Source organism: Lygodium microphyllum, chromosome 26 (assembly GCF_053477565.2).
Source record: "Lygodium microphyllum isolate KBCC chromosome 26, Lygodium_microphyllum_v1.1.10, whole genome shotgun sequence".
NCBI lineage: Eukaryota > Viridiplantae > Streptophyta > Polypodiopsida > Schizaeales > Lygodiaceae > Lygodium > Lygodium microphyllum.
The window spans coordinates 83359501-83377616 of NC_141160.1; the positions used below are offsets into that span (position 1 = coordinate 83359501).

Below are 18116 nucleotides of genomic sequence, written 5' to 3' on the forward strand. Positions count from 1 at the left end.
AAGATATTCTTTGTATAATCTAGGATCACAGAGTTTGGATTTAAAAAGGCTTCCCTAGCTTCTAAAATATCATCTAGTTTGTTTCCAACAAGTTCTCCTAGTAACAATTCAAAGAAAATTTGTATAGGGTCTTGATGTTGTACAATGGCTAGCTTAACCTGGGGATGAATGGATATCCACCATTGTTTAAGACCGCCTACAAATACATGGGTCATTGCATTTAGGATGTCTATTCTATTTGTCTGTGGTTTTTCTATCATCTTTGTCCTACATATGCATACATCATGTAGATAAAAAGCTTAATTTCTTCGGATGATTTACCATCAATAGACCATATTGGAAAAGATCCAACATTTTCTGGGACTCCTATTTTCTTATAGAAGCTATTATAAGAGGGTTTTGATTTTGATATTGATGTAGATGTAACATTGACAGGATTTGTAATGGAAGAAAATTTACTTACAGAAGAAAAGTGAACATTCATCTGGACACGTAATATTGAAGTAGGAGATGATTGTTGGTGTGGATTGATAGGGACAAATGTCTCTTCAATTACACTATCTCCATCGTTATCTGAAGAAGATGCAGTGAATGCAACTCTTTCTTGAAAATGTGCTTGGTCATGGTAATGCCATGCTGGCAATTCTGAAGATGGTTGGTTCGGAGGATTTTGTTCTATGCTTTGCTCCATAATCCTTGAATCAAGTCTTTTATGTAAACTATGAGTAAACTCATCATTATCCTTTTCAGAATAGTCAATGCATAAGGGCATTTGGTCTAATACCTTATTTGCTTCTTTTTGTCTATGAATCTTTTCAATATCCTTTTCATCAATATCATCAAATGCTATCCGATAACCATCATCAGACTAATCTAGAAACATTAGCTCCAAATAATCTATTAAATCTGTCATACTATTCCTTGATTATGAGGTTTCTGAAAGTAAGAAGAACCAATGTCAGGAAGTTCTTCATCCAAATCTTCTATCATAGGACAATAGATTCGTTGTACTTCTTTTAAGAGAATGCTTTCTAGATCATATTCTTGATCATTTTCAATATCTGGGAATGATTTGTAACACTACATATCCTTGTCTTCTGGAATAGATGTGATTGCATTTGAAGATCCTTCTTCTGTGGGAATGATTTCTTTTTCTTTTCCTTTTGCAGAGAGAACATGATGAGCATTGAGAGTTCCTATGGAGGGTGAAGCAAAATGAGATGTCTATCCTTTTTGTAATCTCTTATTTGAAAAAGTAGATCAATCTGTAACTGTTTATGAGGGCAATAGTACAGTGGTAGTTTGAGTAGTGGGTATTGCAATAGACCTTACAACATTAGCTTTATGTAGTTGTTGACAGATATGAAGAAGTTTGTCAGCAACTTGATGCAAAGATTCTATTTTTTCTATCAAGCTTGTAAGTGCAAGATGAGTCCAATTTTCAGCTTGAATTTCTGCTGTCCAAGATGAATTGTCCTGCGGATGAAGATAAGGGGCTGCCTTATATTGGTTTCCTTCATATTCAAATTTTTGGATATTATTTATGACTCCTGAAGATGAATCAGCTTTTTCTATCAACTTGCGGCAATGTTGGCATACTCCTTGAATAATCTGATCATGATTACATAACTGAGTATGGAACTTAAGGGTATTTGCTCTTTGGGATGGTGAGATCCTGAGTTGAGGTTGTTGTATAACTGACTTTTGAGGAGATGGTTCTAGCAAAGGCAAAGAACCATTCTGCAATTGCTTTTGTGGAAGTAGCAATGTTTTTCTTTTGATATTCTGCACCTTAATCACTTTTGGTGGGAGAAGTTTTTACTTTTGAATAGAAAAAATGTCTAGTTGCCATTCATGGGGCAACTCTATTTCAGACCAGTTCACACAATCTCCTGAGTAATTTCATCTGACTTCATAATGATTGTTTGACCTTTATCCTGTGATGAATTTACTCCTTCTACAACCCTTGGTATTGCTAAAGACATACATCTAAAAACCATATGGTATTGTAGCTATAACATAATTGGGACGAAGTTCAAAAAAGATAGGACCATTTGAAAGAGATGAAACAGCGGCTCCTACTATCATATCATGTAAATTAATATGACAGGTGTCAAGAACTGCCGCCATACACGAGGCATTTAGGCCACATCTAAACATAGGGATTATACCTATTGCTATGTATCCTAGATGGATGTAAGGATAATCTTTTCTAGCTTGTTGCTTTTGTATTTTAGAATAAACAAAAGAAAGAAGATTTACATGTTGGTCTTGTGAGAGTGAGTCTCCTACAATACGTATTCCTTGATCCTTAATATACACAGTAAATGCTTGAAACTTGAAAATACCATTTTCACCATAGATGTGAGAAGCACCGATGTCTGGCAAGATCCATTTTGAGCTTGGCTGAGATTCATCAACGATGATGGTTAAATTCCCCAATGACTTATAGCGCTCAGAAAGATGTTTGAATGCAAAAGAGAGGACATTTCCACTTTGTTTTGAAGAAGCCATAGGACTTTACTGGACTTAACAAAGGATTTAATGCTCTTCAACGGCGAACACGGCAACACACGCCTCAATGCCTAATGAGCAATATCTCAATAGCGTCACTTACTACCTGTCTTCTCTCAAATCACAAATGGGAAACTAATCTGCTCTGTAGCTCGAGATGTCTGTAAAGCATGTCAGCTCGAGAAGCAGCTCTGTATCCCATTCCCTCAACAATCTACACATTGTGCTGAGACGCCTCTTAGATTGATTCATGTTTATCTTTGTGGGCCGACATCCACTGCCACCTTGAATGGCATACTGTACTTCTTTTTTATAGTGGATGATCATTCTAGATACACGTGGGTGTACTTCCTCAAGCATAAGTCAAATGCTTTCACATATTTTTTTGCTTGGGTATTGCTGGTTTATAACCAAACTGGACTCGTGTTGGTTGCATGAGGAGTGATAGCGATGGTGAGTTTTATCTCCCACGAGTTTTCTGAGTTTCTACAACAACATGGTATCTCTCGCCAGCTCACCTCTACTAACTCCCCCTCTTAGAATGAAGTTGTAGAGCGTAAAAACTGAACAATAATGGAAATGGCATGCTCTATGTTGTTCGCAGCAAAGCTCCTTGAGCATCTTTGAGTCAAGGCTATTAACACTTCAGTGTACTTCCTCAACCAATGCCCGACTACGGCTCTTTCTCAAAAGACCCTGTATGAGGCATTCTTTGGCTCTCGGCCTGTTATTTCCCACTTCAGAGTCTTCACGCGTCGTGCCTACACACACACACACACACACATGATGATAAGATAGAAAAGCTCACTCCTCGAGATAGTCTCCTTATCTTTGTTGGATATTCCTCTAAAGCCAATCCTTGGACAAATAAGTTGATCGTTCGGAGGAATATCGTGCAATCCTCTGTACTGGATTCCGATCAGATTCCTCCTTCCACGTCATTGAAGATCGTGCCTACTAAGCCTGGTCTACTTCCCGCTCCTGACATTCCTGCAAATTCTTCAACGCCCCCTCCACAGGACCCGTTACCGTGCTGGTACCAGCAAACCATGCGGGATTCGGGAATCCTACCACCGAACTCCATTCCGAAGGGACCTAGAAGATCTGCCCGCCTTGCTCCTCAGGCATCATTTGCGCCACTATTTACAACTGATTATATAGCGCATTCTAAGCCAGATACATGGCAGGAGGCTCTTCAGCACCCTCAATGGCAAGCTGCCATGGAAAAGGAGCTAGAGAGTATTCAACGAAATGAGACTTGGACATTGGTAGATCGTCCGAGCCACAAGAAAGTCATCGGAACAAAGTGGATTTTCAGGACCAAGCTAAAAGCTTATGGAACTTTAGATAAATACAAGGCTCGCCTTGTACTGCAAGGGTTTTGACAGAAGCAAGGCATTGATTATGAAGAGACTTTTGCCCCTAATGCACGGTTGACATCATTTTGATTACTTCTCATGCTAGCCACTCACCACGGTTGGCCAATATATCAGATGGATGTCAAGAGTGCCTTCCTCAATGGTTATTTGGAGGAGGAAGTCTATGTGGAGCAGCCACTAGTTTTTCCTTCAGGGAACTAGGACATTAGATAAGTACAAGGGTTTCGACAGAAGCATGGCATTGATTATGAAGAGACTTTTGCCCCTACTGCACGGTTGACATCATTTCGGTTACTTCTCGTGCTAGCCACTCACCACGGATGGCCAATATATCAAATGAATGTCAAGAGTGCCTTCCTCAATGGTTATTTGGAGGAGGAAGTCTATGTGAAGCAGCCACTAGTTTTTCCTTCAGGGAACTCGAGGGATAAGGTATTTCACTTGCAGAAAGCTCTTTATGGGCTGAAGCAAGCATCGTAGTCTTGGTTTCACAAGATGAATGAGTTCTTACAAACTCGCAGATACCATTCTATCCCTTATGACTTGTCTTGTTTCTTGGGGATGGAGGTAGTTCGATCTGGGGGCTGTATTTTTGTGTCACAGTAGAAGTATGCACTTCAACTTTGAAATAGCTCACTTCATACCTGCTACCCAGGATCAGCCTAGGTAAACCCTTCCCTACTTCAAATTGACGAGGAGAGGATGTTTTACTCTTGCTTTTTCTTCCAGTTTGAGAGGGGACGGCTTATTCTCTTGATAGTGCCAGTGATGATGCTTACAGTTTTTAGACATTCATTTATTCTTTTGTATTGTATTATGGACATTTGTAACTTCATCCGCACTGTCAGGATGATATGATTGTAAAAGGACGCTTGGGCAAGTGAACAATTCTCCTGCGAGGGCACTAACCAAGTGGCACCATTACATTGCATTTTGCATAAGCATGACATCTTGCATCTCCCTTTGCATTACCCCATGCATTGGCATTCTGTTCATGTAAACATGTATCTATGCACATTTATCCATTTTCGATCTTTTGGAGTGGTTGACTCTAGATCCACCATATTCGTGGCATTGCACATGGCAGTCTCCAAGGCAGATTTTCCCTAGCTTGTCTTGCTTGCTTCACATATTTGCTATACCCACACCTTAGCCATTTTCCTTCTTCACCAAAACCCAGTAATTATAGGGATAGTATGCTTGTTTTGTGAAGGTCCTGGGTCTAACCATCCCTTATCACTCTACCATATTGGGTCACGAATACTCAATAGGGCGAAAACTGATTTGCAACCCTCATTTAATACTAAATCTATCAAATCTACAAAGCCCTTTTAAAAAAAAGTCCGTAGTTGATTCCATCCACCTTTGTAGGGCTTGGCAGGCCATTGGGCAGCTGACAAGCATCCTTTGTCCGATGCTCTGTTCTCTCTAGGGTGATCACTTGGGATCCCTTGGTAAGATAACCATTGCCTCTGTAGTCTTAGTAGGCCACTGGGCAGCCAACGCACACCCTTTGTCTGATGCTTTGACTACTTTGGGATGGAAAGCCTTGGGGTAAAATATAACGAAAAAGGAGCTTGGCTGGCCTTCCTTCTCGTGGCATCATTGTTGGGCCTGAGAGGGGATATTGAGCTAAAAATGCATTAGCTTTACTAAAACAACCCCAAAACATGCTTAATTAATGAAGAAACCTTGTTTATTTAAAAGAAATGCGTTTCTAGAGAGTGTCTATGTCCCATAAGCACAAACCCACTTGGGAGGGCTTAAATTTTCTATAAATGAGTTCATTGCCCTCCATTCAGCCCTTAATCTCGTTTTTGCAAGTTTCAGGTTTTTTCAGCTTGTTGCCCGCACCCCTCTCGCGGAGAACATCGCAGACTCAGCTGTCCCTTACTATCATCGACAATCTGACGCTTATTTCCAACCCTCCACCTCTTGTTTGCTAGTGTTTCCAGCCAGGCGACTGCTGCTAACCACCTACACAGCTGTCGTACAGCCTGCCACGTCAACATACTGCTGCATTTGCAAGCCCCAACTGCCACCGGCACAATTTTCTCTCTCCTGACTGCTACCGCTACAGTTTTCTCTCTCCTATCTACTGTCACCATCATTTTCTCTCTCCTCACAGCCACGTTTGAGAGATTTCTCTCTCCTCAGTCTGTCGCAACAGATTTTCTCTCTCCACTACCTACGTTTGCCGTTTTCTCCCTATTGCAGCCTACGTTTTTAGTCTTTCTCTCTCCTCACCTACGTTTTTAGTCTTTCTCTCTCTTGCATTGTCATCTGCATCAGATCTAGCCTTCCTTGGATGTGTTTCCTGGTGTTCGACATCCGGAGGCTACCTTGCTCCGATTCGGGATCCGTTCGGAGTATGGCACACTCTCCAACTCATTACCCCTGCCCTGATCCTTGAGATACAGGAGTTCGAGGTTTAGTATTCATTCACTGCACAGTGTGTTTATTGCATGAGCATTGTATATTCAGTAGTCATATCATTTCATTTCATTTATTCACTGTGTTTATTGTCTCTAAGTCACCCTAACCCTAACTATGTTCTTTTATCAATCTGCGCTTTGTCATACGATTGTTATTTGTGTTTCTATGTTAGGGTATTTCTTTACACTTCTTGCTGATCTCTCCCCCTACAACCTATCACCAACTAATCCAAGAGGTCTACACCCTGGGTTTGCTGCCTGGCAACCCTTCACTAGCTCTGTTGCTGATTTAGTGGTTATGTTTGCACCTAGCAACCCTCTCCATATTACCTTTGGGCTAATCTATTGATGCCTAGCACTCTACCACTCTCTCGAGGCTACGTTTTGCCTCTATACCTACCACCCATGCTGTTGCCCATATCCAAACTCTACATTTGGCCACTTGCTCTCTCCTCTGCATGACACCAATTAAGCTTTCACACTGCTGAATTTGCTCCTGCCAAACATCTTCGAAGGCTGCCTTGCTACATTTCGAGATCCGTTAGAGTACAACAAACTCTCCAGCTCATTATCTCTGTCTCGGTCCTTGAGACACGAGTTCAAGATTCAATATTCATTCACTTCATAGAATACAACATACTCTCCAACTCATTATGTCTGCCTCGGTCCTTGAGACACAAGAGTTCAAGATTCAATATTCATTCACTGCATAGAGTATTTGTTGCATGAGCATTGTATTATTCAAATTCATTCATTTCAAACTATTCATTGTGTTCATTGTTTCTCTCAATTAGCCTAACCCTAGCCATGTTCTATTATCAGCTTGTGCTTTACCGTATGATTGTATTTGTGTTTCTGTGTTAGGTCATTTATTTACATGGTATTAGAGCTAAGTACTCTCCGAAGAAACATACGCCTTTGATCTCAAAGATCTCTGTTGCACCTCCATTCACATATCCATTAAGTGCATCTCACATATCTTAACATACCACACTGGGGGATCCTTCACCCTTAGGCATAGCCTTTAGGACCTCTTCTATCCCTCATCTAGGTAGTGTATCCATGATGGGAGCTCATCCTCCCTTTCATACACTTTCAAGCTTCTCGCAGCCTAGGATACCCTCCCAACAATTCCCAAGTGTGAATCACTTGGTACCACAATTTGCCTCCATGGCATTACCTAGTGGGCCTTTTGATCATTTTGTTGTGCCCCAACTGACATTTGGACAAGGGTCACGTGTCCCAATGCCTCCATCTCCATCGATACCTTATGAAAACATTCATCTTTCAGTGCCTCCGCATCAAATGGCACCCTTTGGACACTCAATCTATTTTTACCTACCCACCTCCTCCTCCTCGTCCTTATCCCCCTCCACCACCAACACCTCCTTATCCAAACTATCCTTCTTGCCCCACCTATCCAACATCTCATGGTTCTTCCTTCTCATCAGCCAAGCATACTTTCACTAACAAGACTTGTTTCAATGGGTCTAACTATACTACTTGGTCAAATCTAATGAGGAACCTATGGGATATTGTGCAAGGGTTGGAACCCCAACCCAATTCTGCACTAATTCCATACGAGGTTGTCTGCTCATGGAAGGCTAGAAATGTCTCTGCTATTGACGAGCTGATGTAGGGCTTAAAGCCTAAGTTTCATTCTCAGCTTCAACATTTCAACTTAGCATGCATTGGGCACACTTGACCCTATATACAAAATGGCCTAAAACGGCCCTAAACTAGACCAAAAACATCAAAACAAGAGGAGAAACAAGTGAAGCATATTTCAATAGGCGATACATTTCAGATCCACCGTTTTAATGCCACCTGGCCTTTCTAGCAGATCCTAAAATGTTTCAAGTTGGGTTTCAGTTCATATAATCCCATGTTGAAGCGTTTGTTGTAAAACGTTTTCTAAAACATGTTGATAGCTTTATCGCTTAAGTTTGTTGTAAAACATAACCTTTAATATGAACTATTTTTAAAATGTTAGAAGGCTTCATAAAATAACAAGTTGAAACCTCTGTTGCCAAACGTCATCTTTAATAAAAACGTTTTTTAAAGGAACAATTTGAATTTTATCATTTGTTGCAAAATGTTTTTTAGTCCAATGAAAAAACGTTTTACACATTTTGCTTATCGCAAAATGTTTACTTAAAAACGTTTGGCCTTGCCTCCATTATCAATTCAAAATGGCATTTTCTTTATCTATCTTCCAAGTTTCAACTTGCAATATTAAATTTGATCAATAAAGTTTCTAATACATACACCTTGAAATATTCTTAAGAAGGATAGTATGTGAGATGTACCCCTCCTATCTCCTTGATGATGTGGCATTCTTGTTCCTCTCTCACCCATTCAGAAAATTGATGTTCCCATTGTGATGTTTTCCTCAACTATGCACTTGACTAATCACTATGCATCTTGAGATAGACAATCGCATAAATCTTAACCATGAGCTCCAAAACTTTAAAGCCACTAACCAGAATAACTTGAAAGTCAAGTTGGCTGAATATTGGCAACTTCTCTCATTGAGTTATCTACCACAAGGGCTCCTAAGTCCTCTAATGATCAAGTCACTTTGTTCCTTAACAAGCTACTACAGAAATACTTTCATTCTGTGCAAAAGGTAATCTCATAGCCTACTATGCCCATATTCTATGAATTTGAGTGTCAACTACTATGTTAAGCTCAGTTGTTCGATCAATTTCATAGTATGACCTCTTCAAAGGGGACTCTCATTGCATCTTCTCAGAAGAGGCAGCAAGGGAAGGGCAAGCAAAACCAAAAATCAAATCAAAATCAAAAACAAACTCAAAACCAAAACAAAGCTATTGAGACCCAAGGGACCTCCCAAAGTCCTCTCTAGAACCCGAATTGCAGAATGTACCTAAGAAAAATAGATATTATCAGTGTTGTCAAATCTTGAGATAGACATTCGCATAAATCTTAACCATGAGCTCCAAAACTTTAAAGCCACTAACCAGAATAACTTGAAAGTCAAGTTGGCTGAATATTGGCAACTTCTCTCATTGAGTTATCCACCACAAGGGCTCCTAAGCCCTCTAATGATCAAGTCACTTTGTTCCTTAACAAGCTACTACAGAAATACTTTCATTCTGTGCAAAAGGTAATCTCATAGCCTACTATGCCCATATTCTATGAATTTGAGTGTCAACTACTATGTTAAGCTCAGTTGTTCAATCAATTTCATAGTATGACCTCCTCAAAGGGGACTCTCATTGCATCTTCTCAGAAGGGGTAGCAAGGGAAGGGCAAGCAAAACCAAAACTCAAATCAAAATCAAAAACAAACTCAAAACCAAAACAAAGCTAGTGAGACCCAAGGGACCTCCCAAAGTCCTCTCTAGAACCTGAATTGCAGAATGTACCTAAGAAAAATAGATATTATCAGCGTTGTCAAAAAGCTGGCCATTTTGACACATCTGGATTGAAGATGAGAGGCACAACACCAAAAATCCAAGACTCAAACCCCTACACCGCCGAACAACCCCCAACAAGGAATGTAGGGTGTTGGTAAACCCCAACAAGGGCAGTGGCAAGACCAAACCCACACTGCCACCGGTCAGCCACCACAATCTGTTCATTCTCAATGCCAAAGGACACGTCTAATTGGTTTGCAAAGGCCCACATCATCTCCTTAGAGACATTTGAGAATGTGAGTCTCATCCATATATGTGAGTTGCTTGCCAATGAGATTATTGCAGATGCCCACTTGTCACAACTAAGTACTTCAGGTACTCCTTATGATCCCCATTGTGGACATTTTCATCTCCCAAGCCCCTACAGCTAGGATAGTTGGCATTGGGAACAACTCATTTATCAAGATTCAAGCTCACGGTTGCATCAAATTTTCCACTAACCAAGGCCCAAATCTGGCTACATTGGATAATGTATACTATGTTCCCTAGCTTGGGGTGAACTTGTTTTCTATTCAGCAGCTTTGCCGATTGGGCCGAGTAGTGTTCTTCATAATAACCACAGTTTGAGGACCTTGACTCTCAGAATGGTTTAGCAATTGCTTGCGTGGTCAAGCACTGCCTAGTAGCCTGTACCGCATGATCCAATACCTTTCCAAGCTGACACCCGAGGGCTCACAGTTCCATCACTTCCCACCTTCATCCACCACACGAGAGCTCACAAACAATGCATCTTTGGCATTTTTGCTTGGGACATCTCGGATGCGACTCTCTTTATGAGTTTTGCATCAACAAATGATTGAGGACCTTCCACACCTAAAGCTATTGTGATATATCTACAAAGCTTGTCAACTCGGTAAGCAACACCGTACCCCATTCCCTCAACAGTCCACATAGCAAGCTAACATGCCTCTTAGATTGATTCACATTAATCTTTGTGGGTCAACATCCACTACCGCCTTGAATGTCACACTATACTTCTTTTTCAAAGTGGATGATCATTCTACATATATGTAAGTATGCTTTCCCAAGCACAAGTCTGACACATTTGCATATTTCTCTACTTGGGTACTATTGGTTCATAACCAAACTGGTCATCATGCAGGATGCATGAGAAGTAATATTGGTTGTAAGTTTACCTCTCATGAAGTTTTCGAGCTTCTACGGGAGCATGGCATCTCTCGCCAACTTACCTAAAAACTCCCCTTCTCAAAATAGAGTCATAAGTATAGGAATCAGACCATCATGAACATGACGCACTCTATGATGTTTGTGGCAAAGCTCTCTGAGCAACTTTGGGTCAAGGCTATTAACACTTTGATGTACATCCTCAACCAATGTCCAATTGCAGTTGTCCCTTAAAGGACTCTACATAGAGCATTCTTTAACTCTCGATCTATAGTGTCTCACTTTAGAGGCTTTGGGTGTCATCCGTACACGACACACCTAATGATAAGATAGGACAGCTCACTCCTTAAACTAACTAGTAACCCGATCATCACACATCGGATACGACATGTTGGTGTACACTTTCACTTCACCAAAGAGTAAGTTGAGCTAGGCACTATTTACCTTGAGTTTGTGCCTTCATTAGACAACTTTGCAAAGCTTTCCTTGGACTTTGCCTTCCAGTTTGAGAGAATGCTTAGGCAAGTAAACAATTTCCCTACGAGGGCATTGTCCAAGTGGCATTATTGCTAGCATTTTGCATGAGCATAATCACAATGCATTGCATCTTACATAACTCTTGTGCATCAGTATTCTATTCTTGTAAATACGCATTTGTGTGCATTTATTCCTTTTTAGTCTTTGGAGTAGTAGATTCTGGATCCACCATATTCGCAGCATTGCACATGGTAGTCTCCCTTGCTTGCTTCTCTTGTAAAGCTTGCTTCTACACTTCTTTCTTGCCCCTCCACATACTCACCATATTTGCTTCACACACTTACCGTATTTTCTTCGTCATCGCCATCTAATAGTGGTGGGGATAGTCTTCTTTGTATTGTGAACATCTTGGACTAACCACTAACCATCCCTTTCTCCCTTTGCAGCACTATTACTCAATAGGCTGAAAACTTTTGGAGAACCCTCACTTAATTATAAATCTTTTGAAAAACAAAACAAGTCCTCCAAAAAAACCAAACAAAATTTCCATTATGTTTCCATCCGCCTTTGCAAGACTTCATAGGCCTCTAGGCAGCCAACGAGCACCCTTTGTCTGATGCTCTATCCTCTCTAGGTTGAACACTTGGGATTCCCTGGCAAGATAGCCATTGCCTCTATAGTCTCAATAGGTCACTAGGCAGCCAATGTGCACTCTTTGCCCAATGCTCTATATGTTTTAGGGTGGAACGCCTTGGAAAAAAGAAAAGAACAAGGGTTTGGGCTTGTTTGCAGTCCCTTTCTATATTTCCATTTGCCTTTGCAAGACTTAGTAGGCCACTAGGCAGCCAATGAGCACTCTTTGTCCGACGCTCTATCCTCTTTGGGGTGAACACTTGGGCTCCCTTGGTAAGATAATCATCACCTCTATAGTCTTGGTAGGTCACTAGGCAGTCAATGTGCACCCTTTGCCCAATGCCCTAGATGTTTTAGGGTGGAATGCCTTGGGAAAAAGAAAAGAATAAGGGTTTGGGCTTGTTTGCAGTCCCTTTTTTGTTATAGTTTTGGACATAGGAGGGATGCTGAGCTTTAAAAAAAAATCATTAGTCTTAATTAAATAGCCCCAAAACTCAAGTTAATTAATGATTTTAAACCATTTCTTTTGAACATACGCGATTCTATAGAGTTTTTTGTCCCATATTTAGACACTAATTTGGGAGGCCCCAAACTTTATTTACATAAATAGGCTTCCTTCCCACTCAGTTCAATCTCGTTTTGCAATTTGAAGTGACAAAGCTTTGTAGACCACACCCTGTTTGCAAAGGGCATCTCACCCAAAGCTGCCCCACATTGTCTACCACCTATTAGTGTTTATTGTCAACCATCTTCTTCCCGATATCTTCCCCTACAATCTACTACCAGCTAATCCAGGAGGTCTACACCCTACCTTTGCTGCCTAGCGACCATTTACTAGCTGCATTTGCACCTAGCAACCCTCTACAGGCTGCATATGGACTCATCTACTACCATCTGGCACCCTACCACTCTCTTGAGGCTGCATTTTGCTTCTGTAGGTGCCACCTAGGCTGTTGCCCATGTCTAAACTCTCCATTTGCCTACTTTCCTTTACATATCTAGCACTAATCCTACTGTCACATTACTACGTCTACTACTACCAAACGGCTTCCAACACTACCTTACTACATTTTGGGATCCATCAGAGTAAGACACACTCTCCAACTCATTATCTTTGTCTTGGTCCTTGAGACACAAGAGTTCGAGGTTCAGTATTCATTCACTACATAGTGTGTTTGTTGCATGAGCATTGTATTATTATTTGTGTTTCTATGTCAGGGTATTTATTTACAAGATGGAGTACTACCTTGGTGGTTGTGCCTTCACATTCTTCAATAGCATAAAAACCATATCCTAATGGTTGAGTTTCAAGCGTGCCTATGATACTTGGTCAGAATTGGAGCCCTCTCCCAAGATCAAGTACAAGCCTATCCTAACTGCCTTGGTGGCTGACTCTTCCTTACTCTTCCAACTGGGAAGCATCACGTCTTCCTTCTTCATCCATTTGATCTATATGTATGGTGGACTACTATCTTGGCACTTTTTGACTAGCATAGAGCCCTCTCCCGAGGTTCAAATTCAGGCTTGCCTATGCCACTTGATCAACATTGGAGCCCTCACCCAAGATCAAGAACAGGTATGTTCCATATACCCAAATAGCTTATTCTCTTTTGGCTACTCCAGCTAAGGGATATCACATCTACCTTCATCATCAAACCACATTTTTCATTATGGTTCTCGGCACCACACAAAGACCCATATTAGGTTCCTCTTCCTCCTTCAATATCAACATCCATGGTTGAGATGGAGGTCCTACCTCTCATTGGTATTCTACATGTTTCAGCATTTTTATTCGAGATCAGCCTTCTTTCCATGTAAAAACCTTCCCTTTGCATTGCATGATGCTCATCATCTTTGTAAAAGGCCACTTGGGCAAGCGAAAAATTTCCCCACGAGGCACACTATCCAAGTGGCACCTGCAACATGCACATTCTTATCATTTAGCATTACTCAATCCTCTACCCTTGAGCATTCTGTACATTCTTGCATGCATTTACAAAATTGATTCATTCACTTCAGAGTTCTCTTTCTTCTCTATTTGTATTTGTATTTATTGTGTTTCGCATTTTGTATTCTGAATTTGCATTTATTGCATTACTTTTTGAGTTATTGTGTTTCAATCGTATTCATATATTCTGTGTTTTCTTTGTGCAAACCCTAGCATATCTTCACGGTTGAGTCAATTGCCAAGCCACATACCCCTACCAACGCTCCTTTGTCTCTTATCGTTGGTTGTATCTAGGGTTTTCTCTCTTCATTGCTCACATGACGTCTCCCCCTCGGACATCTTCATCATTGTAGTAGCCTACATATAGAAGTATCCATTGTGGTGAAAAGTCCTTGGTCAAGTTCCAACATATTGGGACAATCAAGTTTGACACTAACCAAGGCATTGTCCTCACTAAGCAAAGTCTTCCAAAGATCCTCCATACTTAACAAGCTTTAACTAATGAGTGACACTCTAGAGATAACCCACATAATATCTCTATATGAGTATGCCTTCAATGGTTTTCTCCTAATATAGGTTACACCAACAAAGTGAATCAAGAAGCACAAAAGGATTAATACTTTCTTCTTCCATTTTGCCCTAATCCTAATTATGTATCCATATTTTCTTTCTCATTGACTAATATTACTATAAATTTTTTTTCATCCCAGAGCACTTGAAGCGTGCCATGGAGTTGGCAAAACCATTGTCATGTCACTATGCGGACACAGTGTGAAAAAACCTAGAGTACATCATCATCCAGCTTTTTTATGAATCTAGAGAGTCAATGTCATCTTAGTCATTAGTGTTAGTGTCCATAGTATGGTTAGTTCCAAAATACGGGATTTTTAGACAAGTTTAGTCTATTTTTGATATTTTTGATATTATTTCTTGCAAATATTCTAAAAAGGTGTAAAAAACTTCTAGAATAAAATGGCATGCAAAAAGCAAGTGGCTTTTCAACCAGTTTTAGGAGATCTCATGCAAAAAGAGAGACTTCCGAATTCATGCGGTGCATGATCACAGTTGACAAGCAGCAAGCAGCACTCCCAACGGAGAGAAGAAAAAGGAGTAACCTAGGAGAATTCTGACCAAGCATCCTGGCGTTTTACCCCCCTTTCAGAGCATGGAACCATCATATTTGTTGTTTGCACAGCACAGAAGAAGCTAGTTTTTGTTACATGTTTTTGGTCTACCGGGGAGCTCCAGGAGATCTAATGCTTGGAGATTGCTTCCGAGTGGTTCCAAACAAGGATTTTGTTTATCTTCTCACATTCTATCGATACATAGTGCTTTAATTCATTGAGAGTTATCTTTATCTTGTGTACCTCCTGTCCATTCTTTTTCTTCTCTACTATCTCCTATTCTCTACATCCTTCTCTCTCTAATCCCCAGTGGATACCACCTTTCGACTAAAACCTCTCCAACACCATCTTTGAGAAGCAAAGCAGCAATGGAACCCCAAAGGTGAGGTTCATAGAAGAAAGTCCTAAAGATGTCCAAGGTGAAGCATCTAAGGTGGAGAATGAGAAGCTGCAAGGAATAAACTAGTACTTCTTGCTTATACACCTCTCTGACCTACACTTGACTAGAAGTTAGTGTTTTGTATGGGTCTCTTTCTCCCTTATTTGGTTTTTTCACAATAGTGAAGCGTTTCAAAATTTGTGGTCTTCATTATCTTTGTAAGGTAAAATAAAAAACATGATTATGGACTTCCACTACTGCATGTTGAAACTAACTGTGGTGATTGTTACCTGCAGCCTCTAGTTCTTCATTCAAGGATATTGTAAGCTGAGTCAAAGCAACTTTCGTCATTTTGTGGGTGCATGCTGACTTTGTAAACTTTGCTCCCCAGCGAGAGAATCCCATGTTAAATATGTGATAGACAGGCACATTGCTAGGTGGTTGCTTGTTCATAATTCTGATTGCTTCTCGGCAGCAAAGAAGAGAGCCAAGAACATTAGTGTTGGAGACACGCACAATCTCCTCTGATTCTATGTCTGACAGCAACCTCTTGGAAGTGACCTCTCCTATGGCAAGAAAGAAGCCGAACAACCAAACACCAATTCAAGATTTACACCTTTTAAGTTTTGGCAAAAGAGCCTTAGGCATTGAAAATAAGATACTACTACCTTTAGCAAAAAACAGCCTTAGGCATTAAAATAAGGTACTAACCTTTGGCAAAAGAACAGAACATAAGATACTGCAACCGTTGGGAAAAGAACCTTAGGCATTGAAACTTAGATACTACAAGTTAATGTTGATGCAGAAACATGGGTCACCTGCATTGTTCAGCCATAGTTGGACACTCCCTCTGAGTGCATCAGCCGAGAAGGCAGCAAACTCAGCTACATCGCGAGGATTGGAGACATCACAACACTTCCCAAACACTTGCAGAGATTGAAGATCCTTGCCAGCTGCCTGCTGATTCTGATGCAGTTGCTGCTGCAGTGCTGACAAGGCAGCTTGCAGCCTGGCCTCATCCCTTCCACACACCACCACGCGTGCTCCCTTTTGCACAAACTCGCGGGCAAGTGCATATCCAAGTCCTCGTGTTCCTCCAGTGATCACCACGCCGGGCCCTGCCGTTTCAACTGTAGTATCTGTTACTGCTGCTACCAGCACTGCCGCCACCGCCGCCGTGCCCAAGCGAGCATCATGGTTAAGGATTACCTTGCCAAATTGCCAAAGCAACAGAGGATACAGCGGTAGAAGCTTATTTACCCCGAGCGCTCTGCCGTTGGGGGACCGCCAGCGAAGGGAAGGAGGACGAACAAGGGGCTAATGCACCACCACCACGGCTGCTAGGCATTAACCAGCGCTGCTTCCAGAGTCGGCTCTTCTGGCCAGCGCCATGGCAAGGTGTCAGCTGGCCGAGAGATACACAGGAAACAGAAGGCACCATGACCATTAGCCTGCTATGTCGCGTAGATGAGGCTCAAGAGAAGCGTGGAAGGGATCCTTGGCCAACGAGCTGTAGCCCAACTGGGTTTGAGCGTTCGGATGGCAATACAGCTAGTGTGACTAATCTCAATCGAGGAAAAGAATATTAAAGATGCAATCAAAGAACTAGCGAATGGAGGCGAAGTGGCGAATGATCAACTTAGGCCTCCATGAGCATGCAGCAAATGAAATGAAGCCATTTTATGATTTGTCTAGTCCTTAAGGTGCTTAAGAATGACTTCTGATTCCTTTATTAATACACACACAAACACATTTTCACATTTTAAAAACAAGTGATTTGAGCACATGCATGCTTATATGTGTGTTTTCATGGGTGCATGATTTCAAACCATAAATTCATCAGTTGAAGCATCTTTCAAGGTTCATGTCTTCTCAAAAAATAACAAAATTAATAACAATAAGAGAACTTTTGTTAATATTGCCTTTTAGGGCATATGCTTATACAATTGAAGTAACGTGGTATAGATCCTTTAAAAATTACCCACTATTAACTTCAATTAGGTGGTCTACTTAGCTTTGAAATGTGTGGATATCTTTATTTTAGAAAATTAAAGAAAACAGGTGCTCTCTCTCTCTCTCTCTCTCTCTCTCTCTCTCTCTCTCTCTCTCTCTCTCTCTCTCTCTCTCTCGTGCAGCAAAAAAGGGCAAAGCTGTTGTGTGTGATAGTGCGCCCTTGTTAACTTACGGTTTATCATGATTTTAGAAATTAACCTTAATATACTCTCTATGCTACACACATGAGATCCAAAAGTTGTACTTCTCAACTCTAGCAAATTACCATCATGATGAGCATGCACACATCTAATACCACATAGTAACACTTCTCACTCCCATTGCAAATCAAAGAACAACAAGTAAATTGATCATCTAAATATTAGCATTGAATCCATTAGCACGAGGTTTCTCTAAGGTTAGGGGACATGTTGCATGTTGTTAAGGGATATTCTTAAGACAACGCATCCAACTTCAACCACATGCTTTTGGATCTCATGTGTGCAACCTCTCAAACATCAAGCTACACCTCTTTCAAAATAGTTTGATAAAGCATGCCCTCCTGCTCGTAAAAGTGAAACAACAATCTTGCATGAACAGGTGCATAAATGGAAGGAAAAATAGAGACATCTTTATTACTCACAGTTGTAATGGGCCAAAAAGGCGAT

At 40.9% G+C, this 18116-nt stretch overlaps 1 protein-coding gene across 1 annotated transcript in view; it reads right to left on the reverse strand.

Annotated features, from left to right (window-relative positions):
* Positions 1 to 17024, reverse strand: part of LOC148013474 (putative chlorophyll(ide) b reductase NYC1, chloroplastic) — a 30000-nt gene extending 12976 nt beyond the window's left edge. The window contains exons 1-3 of the mRNA XM_087668480.1: positions 16717 to 17024; positions 16275 to 16616; positions 15747 to 16022 (exon numbers count right to left, since the gene is read on the reverse strand). Coding sequence (XP_087524606.1) covers positions 15747 to 16022; positions 16275 to 16616; positions 16717 to 16903 — 805 coding nt within the window. The 5' untranslated portion in view covers positions 16904 to 17024. The remainder of the gene's footprint in view (positions 1 to 15746; positions 16023 to 16274; positions 16617 to 16716) is intronic.
* Positions 17025 to 18116: the final 1092 nt, after the last annotated feature.